General features: G+C 56.8%; 1 protein-coding gene across 3 annotated transcripts; it reads left to right on the top strand.

The window, feature by feature from the left end:
• The first annotated feature begins 598 nt into the window (after positions 1-598).
• SPDEF (SAM pointed domain containing ETS transcription factor) lies at positions 599-18774 on the top strand. Of its 3 annotated transcripts, none has more exons than XM_059399005.1 (7): positions 599-678; positions 826-965; positions 11325-11789; positions 13945-14142; positions 15627-15674; positions 15795-15941; positions 18106-18774. In XM_059399005.1, the coding sequence occupies exons 3-7, from the start codon at positions 11354-11356 to the stop codon at positions 18282-18284; spliced, it is 1008 nt and encodes a 335-aa protein (XP_059254988.1). In that variant the 5' UTR covers positions 599-678; positions 826-965; positions 11325-11353; the 3' UTR covers positions 18285-18774. The 3 variants fall into 3 exon arrangements, with proteins under 3 accessions (XP_059254988.1, XP_059254989.1, XP_059254987.1); XM_059399006.1 differs by lacking the exon at positions 599-678 and adding an exon at positions 8588-8635 and having other exon boundaries at positions 688-965; XM_059399004.1 differs by lacking the exon at positions 599-678 and having other exon boundaries at positions 689-965.
• Positions 18775-19383: the final 609 nt, after the last annotated feature.

Below are 19383 nucleotides of genomic sequence, written 5' to 3'. Positions count from 1 at the left end.
GGCCGGCCCCCGCTCTGGGTCTGGGAGAGTGAGCTACCAATCCTTCCTGAGCACCAGGGCATCATGGGCCTGCACCCATCACAGAGAGCAAGGGCCCCTCAGTCCTTTTCCACAGGGTTCTCTGAAGTTCCCTCCATCCCAGACAGTACCTCCTCCAAGAAGCCCTCTCTGACTTGCCTTGCTGGGTGCTTCTACAGCCCTCCACTGATGGTGGCTCTGACTTTCCACTGAGCTGGCTCGTCTGTTCCCTAGTCGTGGCTCCTCCCTTCTAGTGTCCCGTCCCATGTCCCTCTAGATGTATCCTCTGTGCCTTGCACATACTTGGTGTGTAAACTTGGTAGCTATGCATCAGCTAACAAACATGGGTGAGTAAGTGAATGAATAAATGAATGAGTGAATGAATGAATGAATGAATGGGTTTTCTAGCTGCCAGCAGGTGGATCCCCCATTGAGAAAAGGGAGGCCTGCAAGGGTTAACCAGGAGCCCGCCTGTGGTCTGAGGTAAGCAGGGAGCGTATTTGTTCAGGTAAATAAGGAAGGATTACTTATAATGGGAAATCAGGCCTGGCCAACTCTTCATCTCACGGCTGCTTGACTTCCTCCCAGCACATTCCTGCACTGTGTTCGTGTCCACACCGCCCTGCAGACCTGGCCCCCTGAGCCCACCACAGCCTCCATGTAAGCCCCTTGGGCTAGGTCTTGCCACCGTGCCAACAGGTGGTCCTGGGCTGGGGGCAGAGGACTCCCTACGGGGCACAGGGCCCCAAGATCTCAGAGGGAGCCAGGCCCCCAGCAGCCCACCCAAGTATCCACCTCTGCCCCCAGCCCCTCTGGTCTTTGGCCCCACTGGTTCCCCCAGATGCCTGGCTGAGACCCAGCAGTGGCCCGCACTATCGACACCTTCTCCTGGCCCCCCGAGGTGGGTGCTGCCGCGGACGACTCCCCGGGCACGAAGCAGCTAACAGGTGAGTCTGATGGGAACCCAGAGCGCCTGGGTGTGGGGGCTTGTCCCTCCCAGCTGTGGAGAGGTGGGTGACAGGGGGCAGGACTTGGCATGGACTGCGAGCTCAGAAGTGATCCCTGAGTATTGTTGGTCCTGTAATCCAGGTCCTTCACCCTCAGAAGCCCCAGCCCCTGCACAGGCAGTCCATCTGCCTCCCTGGGTGGACCCATGAGCCCGTGGGAGCCCCCAAGGCCATACCTTGAGCCCAGTCTGAACAGCCGGAAGGGAGGCCGTTCTCCAGGGGCAGAGCCTCGGCCCCCACGACATGGCCAGTTCTGCTTGGCTAGTAAAACACAGGCAACCTTTCTGCTCTGCCGGCCGCTGCTGCTCTGCGAGGGGAAGGGTCTACCAGGGGCCTGGCCATAGTGGGCAGGGGCTTGCTGAAGCCCCGAGACTCCGGGCTAGGCTCTACGTTGGAGCAGGGGGGCCAGGCCCAGAGCTCAGGGGTTGGGGCAGGGCAATGATGTGATGGGTCTAGGACCCTGGTGGTCTGGGCTGCCAGGCAAAGCACCCAGGTTCAAGCACCCAGGGGAGCTAACGGCCTGGGAGCCCCAGTCTGGGTGCACTAGGAAAGAAATGGGATGCCCTTGAAGATGCTCCTTTGTCAGATTCACCAGATGTATCTTGTGGGGAGAGAGGGCGGCGCTGGTGGTGATGACAGGGTGGAAGGCTGAAGGGTCTGGATGTTTGGGGGCTCCCCTGACGCTGGACAAGGGGTCTGTGTTGGTGGGGGTGTGCGCTAACACGTGCACAGGCATCTATCTGGGGGTGTGTGTTGGGGAGTGGGCAGGGCCACTGAGCACTGATCTCCTCACCCACCTAGCAGCCCATACCCAGGCCACAGGTCCCAAGGGGCCTGTCCCCTGTATGACAGCAATGGCCTTTCTCCTTTTCCTTGGCCAAGGCTGGGACCAGGCCTCATTTCCTGCCCCCACCTCCCCAATAAACAGCTTCACAGCAACCCCCAATAAAGCCGCATCTCCCCAGTACCAGCTGCTCTGCTGAGTAACAAAGCAAACAGGCATCAGGCTGCCCCTGGCCTCAGCTGGCGGATGGGATGGGCAGGAGACGGCCCAGCCCAGCTGGGGGTGGCACCGGAGCCAAGGACTCCTGGCGCAGGGTCTCATCACCCCCGACTCACAGAAATGTGGGGAGAAAGACAACCTCAGTGCCCACTTGAAGTGGTTGAAGTGTGGAGGAGATGCTCAGGGGCAGGGGGGCGGGGTGGGGGAGGGACGTAGAAGCCACCCTCTCCTTTGAGAAATGACAGTCATTTCCTCTGCTCCAGGCATCATGGGGGTTACCCAGAGGTGAGAACTCAGTCCCTGCTAGACTTGTGTACAGTGACTTACCTGTTAGAAAATACTGATTGTAATGATAATGTGTGATAAGATATAATTATATAAATATATGTAATTATATAAAATATACAGTGTGATGCCACTTTGTGGCATTTTGATTGCCACAAAGCCTCTCTGAATGAGATGGAGCTCCTCTGTCCATCAAGCCTGCGGGGATAGGGTAGGTACTCAATAGGTGCTCAACTGATGATTTGAAATTTCGATGCTGGCAATAAGTAGAAAAAAACCAGGAAGGGATGCCTGGGTGGCTCAGTGGTTAAGCATCTGCCTTCAGCTCAAGTCATGATCCTGATGTCCTTCAATAAAGCCCAGCATCAGACTTCCCTGCTCAGCGGGGAGTCTGCTTCTCCCTCTGCTCCTCCCCCTGCTCGTGTTCTCTCTCTCTCAAATAAATAAAATCTTAAAAAAAAAAAAAAAGAAAAGAAAGAAGAACAAAATAGGAGAAGCCACTTTTTACCGCTGAGGACGTTGCAGATGTAAAGTTACAGCCCTGAAAGAGTTCGATCCACATTTTGTGCTTAAATGACATGGTGCAGCTTGAGTGTAACCTGGGGATATCATTTCAGACGGATCTAGGAAAAAAGACACTCTGGTGGAGGGGGCAAGAAGGGATGGGTTTAAGGCCCACCATGGATGACCTTGGGCCAGTCATTTCTCCTCCCCGTACTTGTAGCTGTAATGAGAAGTTTAGACAAGGATTTTGCAGGCTGTGTAGGAGTTGGTGGAGGCAGGACAGCCTGCTGGATTTGCCAGCGCTCTAAGACGGGTATTTTCCCAGCCTTGTCCCCTAGACTGTCTCCTGGCTCTGGCTCCTCCTAGAGGCCAGGGAAGGATGAGTGAGGCCCACAGCTGCCCTGGACTGGGCTAGAGAGCAGGATGACCTCAGGTAAGGCCCAGAGGGCTGCCCTTTCTGGCCAACCTCCACTCTTCCCCAGACTCCACCTGCCATCACCTTCTCCATTTGTTCCCCTCATTCCTCACCCCACTACCTTTCCCTCCCCTCTTCCCGCCCCATCCCCTCACCTGCTTTCAGGTGCCCCCTTCCTGAATGTTCAGCCCATCTCAGTTCACAAGGAATTTTCATCCACTTTGCCCTTAATCTTCATAACCTCTTAAAGCAAGCTCTTGACAGCCCATTTAATAGGCAGGGTCACTGAGTCTCCAAGGAAGCCAAGTCACTTACACCAGTCCCTGAGCAAGGAGACGGGGTTCAAAACTGATCTGGGACCCTCACCCTGCCCCCACTGTCCCCATCCCGTTCTTCGCCCCACCCTGTACCCCCAGCCAAGTGAGCAGCCTGTCAGGTAGAACAACTCTTCCCAAAGCAAACTTTGCACAAGCCGAGTTGCCCTGGGCTCTTCCTGACATTTAATGCTGGGCTCCTTCCCTTGCCTCGTTTGCATGCTCCCTGCTCAGGAGGTGCCCCCTGCCAGATTCTCCTCTCCCACCTTTCAGCAGTTGGGTGGGGCCTCCAGACGGGCCGGGGCGGGGGGTGGGGGGGTGAGTCTCCTTATCCCTCCTGACCTCTCCTCCCCTGCCAGGGACCTGAGCGTGACTGCTGGGAACCAGACAGACCAGAGCCTACCCAGGACCTTAGCGAGGGACAGTGAGGTCTCTCTGCTGCCACCAGAACTGGGGAGCCCTGCCTTCTCCCTCCAGCTCTGGAGTTCAGGAGAGGGGACTGGAGGTGACTGCCCATTTAGGGTCTCAGCACCTGCGACTAGTGACATGGGTGGGGCCCTGAGTCTCTCTGCTCTTGGGCAGCAAGATCTTCCCACCTTGGACTCCAACATCCCCTTCTCAGGCTCTAGGACAGGAGGACAATGTGTCCCTGCTGACACCCACAGATGGGGGTGGGCCCCAATAACCCCCTAATTACCCACCCATTTAAACCCCCTTCTTATTTTTTAAGATTTTTATTTATTTACTTGAGAGAGAGAGAGCATGATGGGGGGAGGGTCAAAGGGAGAAGCAGACTCCCTGCTGAGCAGGGATCCTGATGCAGGACTCCATCCTGGAACTCCAGGATCATGACCCAAGCCAAAGGCAGACACTTAACCAACTGAGCCACCCAGGCGCCCTTACACCTCTTTTTGAAGCAATGTCTGTTCTTAACCTCTCAGCAGCTCATTCTGGACTTTGATTGTTTTCTGCAATGTTGGAGTGCTTTCCCTTTGTCCTGAACCCCGCCTTCCAAGGCCCAAGGTGTGCTCCCTGGCCCTGTGATTAGGGCTGAAGGCACATTTTCTCCCTCAACCCTGTCAAGATTTTATGGATTTCCCAACCCGAAAGCTGCCTTTCCAGTGCTGTGCCTGGCCTGGGGGCAGCTGCCGAGGCACATGAGATGAGAGAGGAGGGGAACAAATGTGTTCACACACCTCTGGGAGATTACAAAGTCTGTCCTGCCAAACCCCAGAGACACAGTCGTCTTTGAGTCCCCGTGTCACCAAGGAGGCTGCGAGGATGAACCACAGTGCCATGGCAGAAGCCGGGTGCAACCCTGTGTTCTCACACCTCCGGCGACCCAGCTGGCTAGGGCTGCCCAGCCGAGGCAGGAGCTTGGGGACCCTGAGTGAGGGCAAAGGAGCTTGAAGGGGTGCTGGGACATGAACTTTATTTATACCAGGCATGTGCTCGATGAGGGGTTGAATGGAGAAGTGATTTGCAGTTTCTGTAAAGCCCTGAAAGTCAAGCAAGATTTGAACTTGACCTGGCTGGAAACTGGGGCTGTGGCCTGACCGACCACCCCAGCATCGGTGACTCCAAGCCCTGGACTTGTCTGGGCTGGGGTCTCGGGTGGCTGCGTGAAGTGGGCAGGGGATGCTACTAGGGTGAGACCCCACCTGGCCGGTGATCTGTGAGACAGCCTGATCGGAAGGCGGGGCCGAGTCTCTCAGAGGAGGGAGGATGTGTGTGGGGGGCACAGCCATACCCTTATTCTGCCCAAATGTCTGCCACGAATGGGGGGCCACCTCTGTTTCTCCACATCTTCCTTCCAAGCCAAGCCGAGCCGAGGGGCAAGATCCAGGCATAGGATCATAGAATCTGGACAGTATCTGGGTTAGAAAAGCCCTGAACGATGACTCCCCTGCTTCGGAGAACTGAAGAGGGCCCCAGGCACTGCCCAGGGCCTCACACACAGCATGAACAGAGCCTGATGGGACCGCATCTCCAGATGCTGAGGCCACACCCCCTCCCCCTTAGGAGCAAACTCAAATGCAGGGGAGAGCTTGGGGCTGAGCTGGGTTCCTGCCCCTCCAGGCTGCAGCCCTCCATGCCACCCAGAGCTGCTTTCTAAGGGACTGGGTCAGCGGGTGGCCTCAGCAGAAGTGACAGGTGTGGGCAATTGGGGAGACCCTCGGGGCTGGGAGCTGCCAAGTCCCAGCACCAAGTGCAAAGAGAGAAGTGCTCAGTCACCACGGCGCCCATGTCTGTCAGGTGGGAGAGATAGTGACTGCCCCACAGTGTGGCTGTGAGAGCCCCACAAAGCAGCTTACTTAGAAAGGGTCACAGAAAGGGTCTCAGAAAGGGTCACAAGCGATATCAGTGAGGCTGTGTGTCTGGATACCAGTGGTCCCTGATTCCTGGAGCCTCACCCCCAACCCCAATTCTCCACACACACCTCCTGGGCCCACTGACTGGCTCCTCAGCCTTCCAGAAAGGAGGGCTCCTGGGATAGTGAGGCCTGTGGCTTGCACGAGTCTGGGATCTGAGGAGGTGGGAGAAAGCCAGGAAGCCTAGAAGAAACCTGCCTCCCCTGCTTTCACGCCCAGCCCAAGATAGGCAAGCTCTCCCCGCGGCCGCCCCCAGGGACCCACCTCCCTTCTTCCTACCATTGGAGACCCCAGGGGCAGCAGGTGCGTGCGGAGGGGCACAATGGTGTGCTGGAGGAAAGCTGGGGCTGCCCGAAGATGGCAAGCCTGGGACACCTTCCTGGGTAGGAAGGAAGCCTGTCCCATGCCGAGAGGGAGGACTCTGAACAGTGGGGTGGCCAGTAAGGAGGAGGTTGGGTTCCTTTCTTGGGCCCAACTTGTTTGAAGAGTAATCTCAAAGGGCAAGGGAGATGGGGTTCTGTGGAGGGAGGAGTGTGAGGGATAGGAGGAGGAGCAGAAGAGTGAGAAGGTAGAGGGGAGAGGCTGGGTCCAGACTCAGCGAAGGTTCAGAGAATCCAATCACGTTGCTCAGGCCAGTTGTGGGCACTGGCTGCGGGCTCCCTGAGCCCTGGGCAGTCCCGGCTTCTCTCCAAGGTGCTGACCAGCCAACTGGGGGGCTGGTCTGCGTGCCCCGGCCCACTCTGCACAGCTTCTGGCCAGGCCCTAGTCACATCCCCCAGAGTCCCCTGGCTCTCCCGTTAAAGGAGGCCCTTGCCTGGAAGGAGAGAGGGACTGACGGTCAGGACAGTGGGCCGCAGTGGGGAAGCCTGAGTGGGTCTGCCCCCCACCCCCGGTAGAGAAAGGCCACCTCAGCTCAGTGGCAGGCACTGGTCACCCCCCTGCCCCTCCCACTCTCCTTGATGCTCCCTCACTGGGCTCTGCAGCCAGGGTCCTGGGCTCTGGGTAGCCAGAAGTCGGGTCTCAGGATTGAGGTAGGGGTTCAAGAACATTTGTCCCACCCACAGTCCCTAGCCGGGGTGAGATCTAGGAGCCTGGATGGAGCAGGGTGTGGGAGACGGTCTCGGGCAGAGGAGACGCAAACCACGGACCGGACAGTGGCAGGAGACAGCTGCTACAAATCTCTAACTCTGGGTCCCTCTGGCCTCTCTCCTTGATCTGTCTTCCTGAGGGAGTGGGAAGTGCTGAGAGAAGGGGCTAATCCCTCTGGCCACTGCCCCCTGAATCTGGGCCTCAGCCTCCACCAGCTGTTACCAAACTTTCTTTGTCTGGAGTCTGAGCCAGAGCCTCTGGGGCAGAAGGGAGCCAGGACATGCTGAGCCTTAATCCAGACATGTGGTTTAATCCAGAAAAGATCAGCTCGAGGTTTGGGAGCTGAAGGCATCACTCAGGAGACGGACATTACCTCGGGCCTGGCAGAGGCTGGTAGGAGGGCCGGGCCTGCCGTCCTAAGGATGTGGATCAAACACAGGGTTTGTCCCAGGGCCCTAGTCCTATGGAGCCATACCCTGAGGGTCAGCAGGCCCCCAATTTGGTCCTAGCTCTGCTGTGATGGTGGGCACGTCCTTGCCACTCTCTGAGTGTCGTTTTTCCCAATGTGCGTGTCTTCTTGGGTGAATAATCACCTGAGAACATAATCATGGCTGAATTGCATGGTGCAGTTGGGGAGAGCTGGGAAGTCAGAGGAGGAACCTGTTGCGGGGGGCTTCCTGGGAGAGGAGGGCTTTGCGCTGAGTTGTGATGAGAGGGAAGGGGCATTTTGGGCAGGGGGATGGCAGCACAAGAGAAAATAGCCATGTTGTGCCCACAGTACAGGAGAGAGGGAACCAGGGGAGAAATGTCATTGTCATTAGAACCTGGATATGGTCACCATGTTGATCAATCCCTGGTTCTGGTCCAGACCCTGCCTCTTACCAACAGAAGTATCCCTTCCCCATATGTGATCTACAAAACGGTCACATAATGTATGGTCCCTTCCAACTCTGATAATCTGGACTGGGTAGGAGGTTGGCTCAGAGGTAGGTACCTGTCACTAGAATGGTGCAAGGCTGGCCAGGGGAGCCATGGAAGTTTCTTGAGCACAGGGGTGCCCAGTGAGGAACGTTGAAGGAAAATGAGCTTGACAGTGGGGTGGATTGAGCCAAGGGGAGGTAGGAATGGAAGATCAAGTGACCCAATCAGAAAGAGGGCAGGACTCTGGGAAAATGGACCAGCCAGAGCAAAACCCTCAGAAGGAATGTGGCACAATGAGCAGAGCCTGCATGGGGCCAGCTGGGGACTTCAAGCAAGCTGCCCAAGATCTCTGAGCCTCACTGTCCTCATCTATAACCTGGGGCTCTCGAGCCCTTGTCCCTCAGGGCTATGGGCAGTGAAGGGGATAATGGGCATGAGTACTCAGGGCATAGGCGGTGCCCTCCTGAGTCTGGCCCCGGAGCCTGGAGGAGAGAGTGTGGTAGGCTGGGCACCCAAACCCCCAGCTCCCTGACCAAAAAACCAAGGTCCCCCCAGATCTGGGCTGCTGGGGTCAGAGCTTTTCCCACCACCTCCCCAGTTGTGGACAGGCAGATCTTTCCTCCCACCACATGGTTAATTTTCAACTTATTTTTCACCAGGGAGGTGTTGGGAGCTGGGACCAAGCCTTGGTTGGGAGCAGGTGAAAGGTGAGGGGGGAGCTGGAATGTGGGGTGGGGAGGAAGTGGGAATTCTCTGCCATGAAGGAGCCCTGGGCCGGGAGTCCCGAGACCTGGATGCAAATCCCTTAGGTCTGTGCACCTTCACTTTCCTATCCACAGACTAGGAATGAGAATAGGGCCCAGGCTGCCTCTCTCCAGGGAGGGATGGATACAAGGGCACTCACTCAACATGTCAGGGCCATGTCATCATGTCCTTACTGAGTGAATGCTGCCACCCGCCCTGCCCATTCATCCTCACTGACCCCTCAGGCCATGGTGCCCCGAAACCCAGCAGCTGCCTCCCATCCTACCTGTGGCTGCAGCCAAGCAAACAGGAGGGCCATGAGAGAAGCGTGTTCTCCTGCTTCTTGGAAAAGCTCCCGTCTTCCTGGCATATGGCCCAGGGTGCTGGCAGAGACTGTCCTAACGTGGCAGGCATGGGAGCTCTGGGGACGTGGATGGGGCGGGAGGCAGGTAGGGGTGATGAGGGAGGGGTGGGGGTCTGAGAGGGGCTCTCCAGGGGTGGGGCCTCCTAGGGGGTAGGGCGTGGGCGCAGGCCGGGTTGGGGACCCAGGAGCAGAGCGGGCTGTGGGCGCTGCCTAGATAAATAATGTTGGGCCCACAGCACACATGTGTGTTTGCACAGAAGGCCTTGAAATGATTCCAGGCCTGCCCTCTGTCCCCCGCAACCCCAGTCCCCCTCCTTCCCTGCTCACCCCACCCCACCCTGACCTTTCCTTCCTTGTCACTTAAAGGAACCCTTGAAAGGGAGAGTCAAAATCAAAGGAAACACCCTTCTCTCTTGCTGGCACTCTCTCTGCCACAGGAAACTACACGGCTGCCATGTACAGTTGGGAAGGTTGGGCACTGCACAAGGGAGGGGAGAAGAGGGAGTTGAAATCCCACTTGGGCTCCAGTCACCCAACTGCTATCCAGAGAGAAAGGTCACCCTGTGCTGAGATATTTGAAGGTGTGGAATGGGCTAACAGCAGCCCTAGAGATGCCAGAAGTGTTTCCCAACTGGGCTCTTTAGGGCAAATGAACACCAAGGCTAAGCAGGTCAATCCCACAGTGTGACTCACGATGGGCCGGGAGACTTCCTCCCAGTCCCAGCATGGCACAAGAAATGCCTCCAGGAGAGCTTACCAGTCCTTTGATTAAAGCCTCTCCCTCTTACTGGCCAGAGGTCTTTAAAGCAGCAATTCTCAAATGTGAACAAATATAGAATCACCCCCCAAGGCCTGTTGAAATGCACTGCTGGGCTTCCCCCAGCTTCTGATTCAGCTCTGGAGCAAGCCTGAGAATCTGCATTTTTGCCAAGTTCCCAGGGGGTGCTCTCGCTGCTGGTCCAGGCACCCCACTGTGAGAAACACTGCTTTCCGAACACGAACACACGTTAATTTGGCCTTAGTGTGTTTTTCTGTTCCTTTTGTCCGTGCTGATTTTACTGAGGGCACATATATGTTGATAATCTTCCACAGGGACTTATTCTTGAGTCCCGGGCGCACAGATCACAGGAACAGCCCAGAAACCTGGCTGTCTTGGTGTATGTACATCTGACTTCCCCAAGCTGCCAGCTCCAATATGGGGTTCAGAGACAAAGGGCCTAGAGGCAAAGCAGACTGCATGACTGATGGGAAAAGAAGCCTCTAGCTGTGTGTTGAGACCAGGGGTACACCCCTGGGGGGCCTTGGGGCAGTAGAAGGAAGCAATGTGTGAGTCGCTGGGGGCCTTCCTCACTGGGGAACCATAGCATGGGTCTTCTCACCAGCCCCTGATCTCGTCCATCCTCCCCACCCCCACTGCTCTGTTCCCACACCAGCAAACCCCCTCCCCACGACCCCTACCTCTGTGCTGGGCAAGAGCAAATGAGAGAGCCTTGGGAGCTAGGAGGGGCTGGGGCAGCATCTCTGGGGAGAGTGAGGTGGGATGGGGACCAGAAACCCAGTCCTGAGTGGGTGTGGGGGTGTTTGGTCCCAATCTCAGTGGTGTTCAGCTGGAAATTTATCCACACCCCCCAGATGGCCCTGTGGGAGGGGAAGGAGGGGTTTTTCCTCCCTGACTTGTGAGGGGATTCTACCCCATCACACCCCTCACTTGCTCCTTTCTTCCTTCCTTCACCTAGAGGTGAAGGTGATGGTGACTTTCTCCCTTCCCCACCCTCCTTAAGGGAAGGATAAAAGAAAACAAGCTCTGCTATAGCAGGAAAGATTGAGGTTAGATCTTAGAAGGAACTTTCTCTCCAAGGCAGTGGACTGGGCTCTGGGCATGGGCTGGTCCAGGGACAGAGGCCCAGACATTAAAGACTCCTTGTCCAGGCCTCAGTTTGCTCACCTACCAAATGGAGCCACTCATGCCTTCAATGGTGAGGCTTCAGTGAGGTCAAGAACCTCAGAAGGTTGTTTTAAGAGTGCCACGTGGGTAAAGATCTGCTTTCAGCCACCCTGGTTCCCTTGGGGAGTGAGGGAGCTGTGCGTTTATACCTCACTGTCTTTCTCAGCCAGAAGCCTATCTGCCCAGCCCTGTCCTAACTGCCCAGTGACCCGGAAGCCCCAGCTCTCTCCCAGGCCCAGCCACTGCCCACTGAGCCCCTCATCCCCATAACCAGCTTAGTGGCCCCCAGGGGGGATGGGGAAGCAGCCAGAACCTGATTCCCCATCCTCTCTTCTTTCCGCAGACACAGCCACCGGCCCAAGCGACAGCGGCATGGGCAGCGCCAGTCCCGGCCTGAGCAGCGTGTCCCCCAGCCGCCTCCTGCTGCCCCCCGACACTGTGCTGCGGACAGGCCTGGAAAAGGCGGCCGCAGAGGTGGCGGGGCCCGAGAGACGGGACTGGAGCCCCAGCCCGCCGGCCACACCTGAGCAGGGCCTGTCCGCCTTCTACCTCTCCTACTTTGACATGCTGTACTCTGAGGACAGCGGCTGGGCCGCCAAGGGTCCCGGGGCCAGCGCGCGGGAGGAGCCGTCCGAGGAGCCCGAGCAGTGCCCAGTCATCGACAGCCAAGCTGCTGGGGGCAGCCTGGACTTGGCACCAGGGGGGCTGACGCTGGAGGAGCACTCCCTGGAGCAGGTGCAGTCCATGGTGGTGGGTGAGGTGCTCAAGGACATCGAGACTGCCTGCAAGCTGCTCAACATTGCTGCCGGTGAGGCCTCCCGCGGGGCCGCCTCTGGGAGGTTGGGCACAAGCTGGGCGGAGGTCACGAGGGTGGGGAGTTTGGCAAGGGTACTGTCTGCGGCGCTCTGGCCACCACCACCTCCCCCCGCCCAGCCTCAGCAGCCCCAGTGGTGCTGGTGATTCTGTACCTACGGGTGGCCCATAGCCTATAGCAGCTGGGTGCCTGGGGGAGGTTCTGACCCTCTCTATGCCCCAACTACCGGGGGCAGTGAACCTGAGCTCTACACCATCCGGCCCACCACCTCCTCCTGGACTCCTCTCCACGTTCTCCTCATTTACTCGGCTCCAGCCACACCGGCTCTTCACTGCTCCCACGACACTCATACCTCAGGACCTTTGCATCTTCTGGTCTCTCAATCTAAAACGCTCTTCCCCCAAATACATACTTGGCTCACCCTTGCCTCCTTCAGATCTAGACTCAATGGCACTGTTTTGAGGAGGCTTTTCCTGACACATCTATTGAATTTACTGTCCATACACCACCTGATTCCTCCTCCCTGCTTTCTCTCTCCTGTTGCATGTACTGATACCCTGCGTATTTTATTGATTGACCATATTTGCTGTCTGTCTCCCCCACTGAAATGTACACACCCTAAGGGCAGGGATTTTCCTTTGTTGTGTTCATGGCTACATCCCCAGGTCCTAGGATGGCACCTTGCACACAGTAGATGCTCGATAAACAGTAGTTTCTTAACATGCCAGGCCCTGTTCTAGCACGGTGAGGGGGGGTGGATTAAGTGGTGAACACTGCACAAGGGCCCCCTTCTTCAGGAAGCTGACATTACAGCAAGGAAAACGGATCAGAGATACGGAGATAAGTGTCCCTGGTCCGGTCGTCATGAAGGCTCTGATGAGGAAGGGGCACTAGGAACACAGGCACCTGTATACCTGTCACAGGCTGGGAAGTGTGGTTATGGCACTGATGCTGTGGGCCTCCAGCCTCCTGCTCCTGCACCGTCCCTCCAGCTTTGGGCAGACCTGATCCATCTCCTTGAGTGCTAGGTCCCGGCCTTTGAGCATTGAGGTCTCAGCTGCTTTCAGGCATCCCTCAGGCCCAGCCCTTCCTCCTCAGAGTCATCCTGGACTTGCGCGTCCCCCCAGACCATCCCAGCTGGTGTACCCCCGCCCCCAACCCAGGCAGCTCTTCCCCTACCCCTGTCGTCTTCCAGTTACCCAATGTCCCTGCCAGTCCCCACTGCTGGACGTTTTCCCAAGGTGCCTCCTCTCCCACACTGGGCTGAGGAGGGGCCTGCCCTCTCAACAATGGGGACAGAAACAAATTGCTTTGACCCTGGGAAGGAAAACGAGTTTATTAAGTGGGGGTAGCCCAGCCTGCAGGTCACCTAGCTGGGGCAACAGCTTAGACCAGAGTGTGCACTTGGAGGCCCCATTGGGACCATGCCTAGCAGCCCAGCCTCCCCCCATGAGTCCTGCAGGGCTCAGCCCAGAGCAGCTCTCCAGGGGGATGTCCAGGACCTAACCAGTGATTCTCTTCCTGGCCCCTGAGGCCTATAGCTATCCCCCGATGGCTTGATGCCCTGCCATTTATTCATTCAGTGTAGACGCACTGAGCAGCTACTATGTACCCGGCCCCTTGCTGGGTGTTGGACAAGGGGCTAGTACTCTCTGTGCCTCAGTTTCCTCATCTGTAAAACGCAGCACAGTTTGGGGTTGTAGGACTACTCTCTAGCTGTTTGTTTGTTTGTTTGTTTTTCTGGTCCCTTGAAGGATTTGGGGAAGGCAAGAGGCAGCTGGGAGACAAACTCAGGTGTCTGGTTTAATGTCACCAATGTCAGTCTCCCCTCCAGGACTGGGGCTTCCTGAAAGGCCCCTTGGAGGGCCTGGAGGGGTCGGGAAGACTTGAGGTCCTGGTGAGGTGGGGGGTGCAGAGGTCCCAGGCTACCCTGCCCAGAGCCAAGTTTGTTTTTAGGGCCCTGGCTGCTCCCTCCTGCTCCCCTCTCTTCTCAGGTGCCCCCTCCACAGGCCTGTCTGGTCTGGCCTGTTCTAACCCCCGGAGCCTCTGGTCCTGGCCCCAAGCTGCTTCCAGTTCCCAGGGGCACCCCACGAGATGTAGGTGATGCCCTCCGCCCGCCCGTGGAACTGAGGGAGTGTCTCTTGCCCAGACCCCGTAGACTGGAGCCCTGGCAACGTGCAGAAGTGGCTCCTGTGGACGGAGCACCAGTACCGGCTGCCGCCCGTGGGCAAGGCCTTCCAGGAGCTGGGGGGCAAGGAGCTGTGTGCCATGTCGGAGGAGCAGTTCCGCCAGCGCTCTCCTCTGGGTGGCGACGTGCTCCACGCCCACCTGGACATTTGGAAATCAGGTGGGACATAGCCTGGGAGAGCTGCGACTCCCAAGCTCCAGGTCCGGGACACGGAGTAGGGGGGACTGGGGGTGGGGGCGGTCGTTCCAGAACACTAGCCAGGCTTATTGGCTGCTGGGGCGGCAGCTGCTTGCTCCCAGTCTGGGCTCTGTTCTAAATCTCAGTCCCCCTGGCAACTGCCTCCAGGGATCCTGGACGAACTCTCCAGCCTCGACCGGCTCCCAGCCCCGCTCAAGCCCACAGAACTTAGGGCAGGGCATGGGGTAAGTTAGAAGGCAGGTGTTTGATTCTGGGAATACGGATGGCATAGTTGATGGGGACCGTGGGTACTATGAGGCCCCTCTTTGTCCCTTTCTTTTTTAAAGTTCATTTGTTTATTTTGTGCTGTTTCTCATTAAACAAGTAGTGAGATAATACATGTGCATGATTTCTAAAAAGACCATAGTGAGGGGCACCTGGGTTGCTCAATCAGTTAAGTGTCTGCCTTTGGCTCAGGTCATCATCCCAGGGTCCTGGGATTGAGCCCTACATCGGGCTCCCTGCTCGGAAGGGAGCCTGCTTCTCCCTCTTGCTCTGTCTACCACTCCCCCAGCTCGTGCTCTCTCCCTCTCTCTTTGCCAAATAAATAAATAAATAAAATCTTTAAAAAGACAATAGTGGGGGCACCTGGGTGGCTCAGTGGGTTAAAGCCTCTATCTTCGGCTCAGGCCATGGTCCCAGGGTCCTGGGATGGAGCCCCGCATTGGGCTCCCCGCTCAGCAGGGAGCCTGCTTCCTCCTCTCTCTCTCTCTCAATCTCTCTCTCTGCCTGCCTCTCTGCCTACTTGTAATCTGTCTGTCAAACAAATAAATTAAATTTTTAAAAAAAGACAATAGTGAAAAATAATACTATGAAAAGTAATTTTCCCTCTCACTCCCGACCCCCAGTCCCCCTCCTTAGAGGCAAACACAGTTTCCTGGGCACCTTGCTGGGGAGAGTCTATGCACACAGCGAGCAAACACACATGTGAGGTTTTCACCCCTTTGTAACATAAATAGCTCCAAAGAATCGCACTGTTCTGCGCTCCATGTATCTTGGATTTTGTTCCCGCACCAGCATCTCTACATCTGCCCTATTTCTAATGGCTGGGTGCCATCCCCTTAATGTTTAAATCATCTCTCATACCACCGGATATCCTGGACAGAGCTATGAGCTTTGGAAGAGGCAGTGCTTGCTGAGAGTCAAAGCCCCCGCCCTTGGGCATGGGACCCACCCATATGACCAGCGGAGACCAGTGTCCCACCCTAGCCCAGGGGCAGGCAAGTGTAGGAGCAGTCCTAGCCAAGCAAGAGCCAGGTGGTGATGGGGGCAGGAGCCCACTGCCTCCACACCCCGTTTGCTTGGCCACAGGGGGTGGTTGCTATGGCCCCACAGTCCCACCCAAGCCCCCTCCTCCACCCTTGGAGCTGGCCCTGGGTCTCCAGCCTTCTCTCCCTGCCCTGCAGCGGCCTGGATGAAAGAGAGGACTTCTCCCGGGACCATCCACTACTGTGGTGAGCCAGGGCCCTCAGGGTAGGGGGGGGGGCCCGGGGTCTGGGGGCGGGGCTTGAGGGATGGCTGGCCCTGAAGCAGGTGGCCTCTGCTGCTCACCGTCACTCTACCCGGCTGCCTAGCCTCTGCCGGCGAGGACAGCTGGACCGACAGTGAGGTGGACTCCTCCTGCTCCGGGCAGCCCATCCACCTGTGGCAGTTCCTCAAGGAGCTGCTGCTCAAGCCTCACAGCTATGGCCGTTTCATCCGGTGGCTCAACAAGGAGAAGGGTGAGCCGGGCCCTGGGCGGGGGTGGGGCGGGGGCGGGCAAGGGCGCTGCTGGCCTCCTGGCGCCAGACACAGTGGAGGGCTGGGGATTGGGCAGAGAGGCCTCATGGCCCCCACCGTGCCCCTGAACTCCAGACACTGGGCAATCCGGGCCTGGCCCGGGGGGCTGTGTGCCTTCGCGTCCGAACTGGTCTCCTGGCCGCGCCCTGTTTTGTGTAGGACACCGGCTCCTCACGGTGCCTGGGACATACTAAGGCTGGGACTTGGACACAGTCTTTGCCTGCAACACATGGTTAGCTTCACCGGGGAGACGGCTGGGGTCCAGCTTGAAACCCCATGCGATCCACATAGGCCGTATTAGACTTCCCCATAATCCCATCATAAACCTTTTTTAATAGGTGAATTTAATTTTAATACTACTTTTATTTAATCTGCTATTATAAATTATTAAAATTTCAACATATAATTAATATAAAATTATTAATGAGATATTCTAAGTCTTCAAACTCTCATGTGTATTTTATCCTTATAGCCTATCTCAATCAGATTTGCCAGATTTCAAGCGCTCAAGACCACATATTACTTCATTGGACAGGACTAGATGTGTGTGTGTGAGAGAGAGAGTGTTGGAAAACACTCAGAGTCAAGAAATCTGGGTTTTAGTCCCCATCCTGTCATCTGTAGCTAGGGGTACTGGGACCACAGTCTTCTTATCTGGAAAATGGACTGCGTCCATTCATCCAACAACCACTCATTGAATACTTCCTCTGTGCACACTTGCCTGGGCAACATTAATGGAGAATTAGTGTCCTCATGGTCTAGGGAGAATTTGGCTGCACCCCATCTTTGAGGGACCTGCAATGTTGTGGGAAAGCTGGCCGTGAAAGGCGCTGACCTACAGAGCATGGCAGGGCTGTGACAGGGTGGTGGGGGCAGCTGTGCCGTGGTCCAGGAGGACTTCACGAGGGCAATGACTTGGGCTGAGTGGGAAGGATGAACGGGGCTAGAGGTGGGTAGAGAGAAGTTCCTGCATATTTGAAATGTATATTTGAAATATGTTGTATTTTTTGAAATATATTGTATATTTGAAGTATATATTTGAAACTTAATGTGAGCCGGTCTTCAGGGATAGACCATGATAGACTTCCAGGGGAAGGAGATCAAGGGAGGGTGGGGTGATCTGGGAAGGCTTCCTGGAGGGGGTATGCTGACCTGCGTTTTTCCCAGGAGACCTGGGGTGTAAACCATGTAATAGTTCCTCTCAAGGGGCAGGCAGCTCCTTCACGCTCCACTGTAAGCTCTTTCTGTCACCACTCAAAAATGGTAGTCACTACAGCCCCCTCCACCAACTGGAGAAAGGGGACAGCTTCTTCTTCTTCTTCTTTTTTTTTTTTTTAAAGATTTTATTTATTTATCTGACAGACAGAGATCACAAGTAGGCAGAGAAGCAGGCAGAAAGAGAGGAGGAAGCAGGCTCCCTGCTAAGCAGAGATCCCGATGTGGGGCTCCATCCCAGGACCCTGGGATCATGACCTGAGCCTAAGGCAGAGGCTTTAACCCACTGAGTCATCCAGGTGCCCTAAGGGGACAGCTTCTAACAGTAGAATATGGGAGAGCCAGGCCTCAAACCCAGGTCAGCCCAGCTCCAAATCCTCTGAATGGATCCTACCAGAAAGGGCAGTGCTAGCTTAAATGTCTGAGACTGGCAAAGAGGTCTTTCAGGCTTGGGAACTGCTGGAGAAGGCGGCCAGCGCGGGCGCAGTGGTAGGGGTGTGGATGACCTTGACAGATGAGACGTGGGCACAACGCAGAGCCCCGCAGGGCTTTTGGATCAGGTGTACCAACCCCACAGCAGGAGCAGAGGCTGGCAGGGGCCAGGCCTTCAGGGCCCCTGATAACCCAACAACGGACGCAGGCTCACCCTGCACTCAGGAGGTGGGAGACTCCAGGTAGCATTTCCCAAATTATTGGTCCCCATGACGCATGTCTTTGACCCCCATGTCTTTGATCCTCACCGCAACCTTGGGAAGAGGTCTTATGCTCCCACCGCCCCTGTCCCCCGTCCCCCAGTCTAGCTCTTGCTCCCAGTCAACACTGGCCCCCTTGGCTTTTTGAGTCTGACCTGTTGGTTTCAGTCTTTTGCCCTCCTGCCACGCCCCCCCCCAGGCATCTTCAAAATCGAGGACTCCGCCCAGGTGGCCCGGCTGTGGGGCATCCGCAAGAATCGGCCTGCCATGAACTACGACAAGCTGAGCCGTTCCATCCGCCAGTATTACAAGAAAGGCATCATCCGGAAGCCGGACATCTCCCAGCGCCTCGTCTACCAGTTTGTGCACCCCATCTGAGGGCTGCGGGCCAGGCCAGGCCTTAGGCAGGCCAGGCCTTAGGCCTGAAACTCGCCCTCACTAGCCCTCCCTCCTGCCCGCCCCTGCCTCTGCTGGAGCTGCAGGAGAGGGCAGTCTGCTGGCATTGGAGTCCAAGGTCAGGGAGGCGGCAGCCCAGAGCTCCCAGGGGTCTAAGGGAGCTCTCTGGGGCCCAAGGGACCCCAGGGTGGCAGTGCTTCCTCCTCGGGTCTGACTGCTCACATGCTCGGTCTTCTGGAGGATGGAAGAAGGATCCAGGCCATCCTCAGTATTCATGGCTCCCCGGGGAAGGCTCTGACCCTCGGATTTCCAGAGCGGAGCCAGCCAAATGGCTATTGACTTAGCCAAGGCCACTCGTAGTCCAGTGCTCCCTGCCACCCATTCTGCACCATGCTTGGCGTGGTGTGGGACACGTCTGCCCCCTGCATTGGGAAGCCAGGGGTGCTCCTGGGAATGGGTAATAAAGATACTAGAGAACCAACACGGCAGTGTCTGTGCAGTAAGTGAATGACACAGCTCTGAGGCCACCAATTCTCAGAGTCATTGTGGTCACAGTGCCCTTGGGGTGGTCAAAAGAGGCTTCCTGGGGGAGGCGGCATTGGGCTGAGCCTACAAGGAAAGGGATCGTTGATTGGTAGAAGCTGTGGGAGAGAGGCAGTGAGCCATCAAGACCAAGGAGGCCCTGGAATGACCCTCATCTCCTCCCCTCCCAGGCAGGTGCCCAAAGGAGGGAGCAGGACTGGAGCTGGAGGGGACTTGCAAGGGGATCCTGAGCCTCTGCTTCTGTTTGGCCAACCCCGGGGGCTCTGAGACGGGACAGCAGGGGCGCAGGGAAGGTGGGCTCTTCAGCCCCTGCTGTGGGACCCTGGCTCTGCAGCAGCAAACAGGGTGGAAGAGAGGTTGGCTTGTTTGTGGTGTCCCTCTCTTGGCGGGAGTCATGGACCTCTGCGATGCTCCCTGTGAAGCACCCCACACTGATGAGGAGCAATGGGGGTCAGGAGTCCTGCGTGCTGGGGTAGATGGGGACCTCCCACCCACTATCCGGAAGGCAGCATGTCTCAGCCTCCTCATATTTGTTCAG

Source organism: Mustela nigripes, chromosome 5 (assembly GCF_022355385.1).
Source record: "Mustela nigripes isolate SB6536 chromosome 5, MUSNIG.SB6536, whole genome shotgun sequence".
In the NCBI taxonomy this organism is placed as follows: Eukaryota; Metazoa; Chordata; class Mammalia; order Carnivora; family Mustelidae; genus Mustela; species Mustela nigripes.
Note: the sequence above shows the minus strand (reverse complement) of the source record. Positions and strands in the feature narration are given on the sequence as shown.

Coding starts and splice junctions, on each gene's coding strand:
- SPDEF (XM_059399005.1), top strand. CDS start 11,354: ATGGGCAGCGCCAGTCCCGGCCTGAGCAGCGTGTCCCCCAGCCGCCTC. Junction 14,143..15,626: donor CCTGGACATTTGGAAATCAG/GTGGGACATAGC, acceptor CCTGCCCTGCAG/CGGCCTGGATGAAAGAGAGG. Junction 15,942..18,105: donor GTGGCTCAACAAGGAGAAGG/GTGAGCCGGGCC, acceptor GCCCCCCCCCAG/GCATCTTCAAAATCGAGGAC.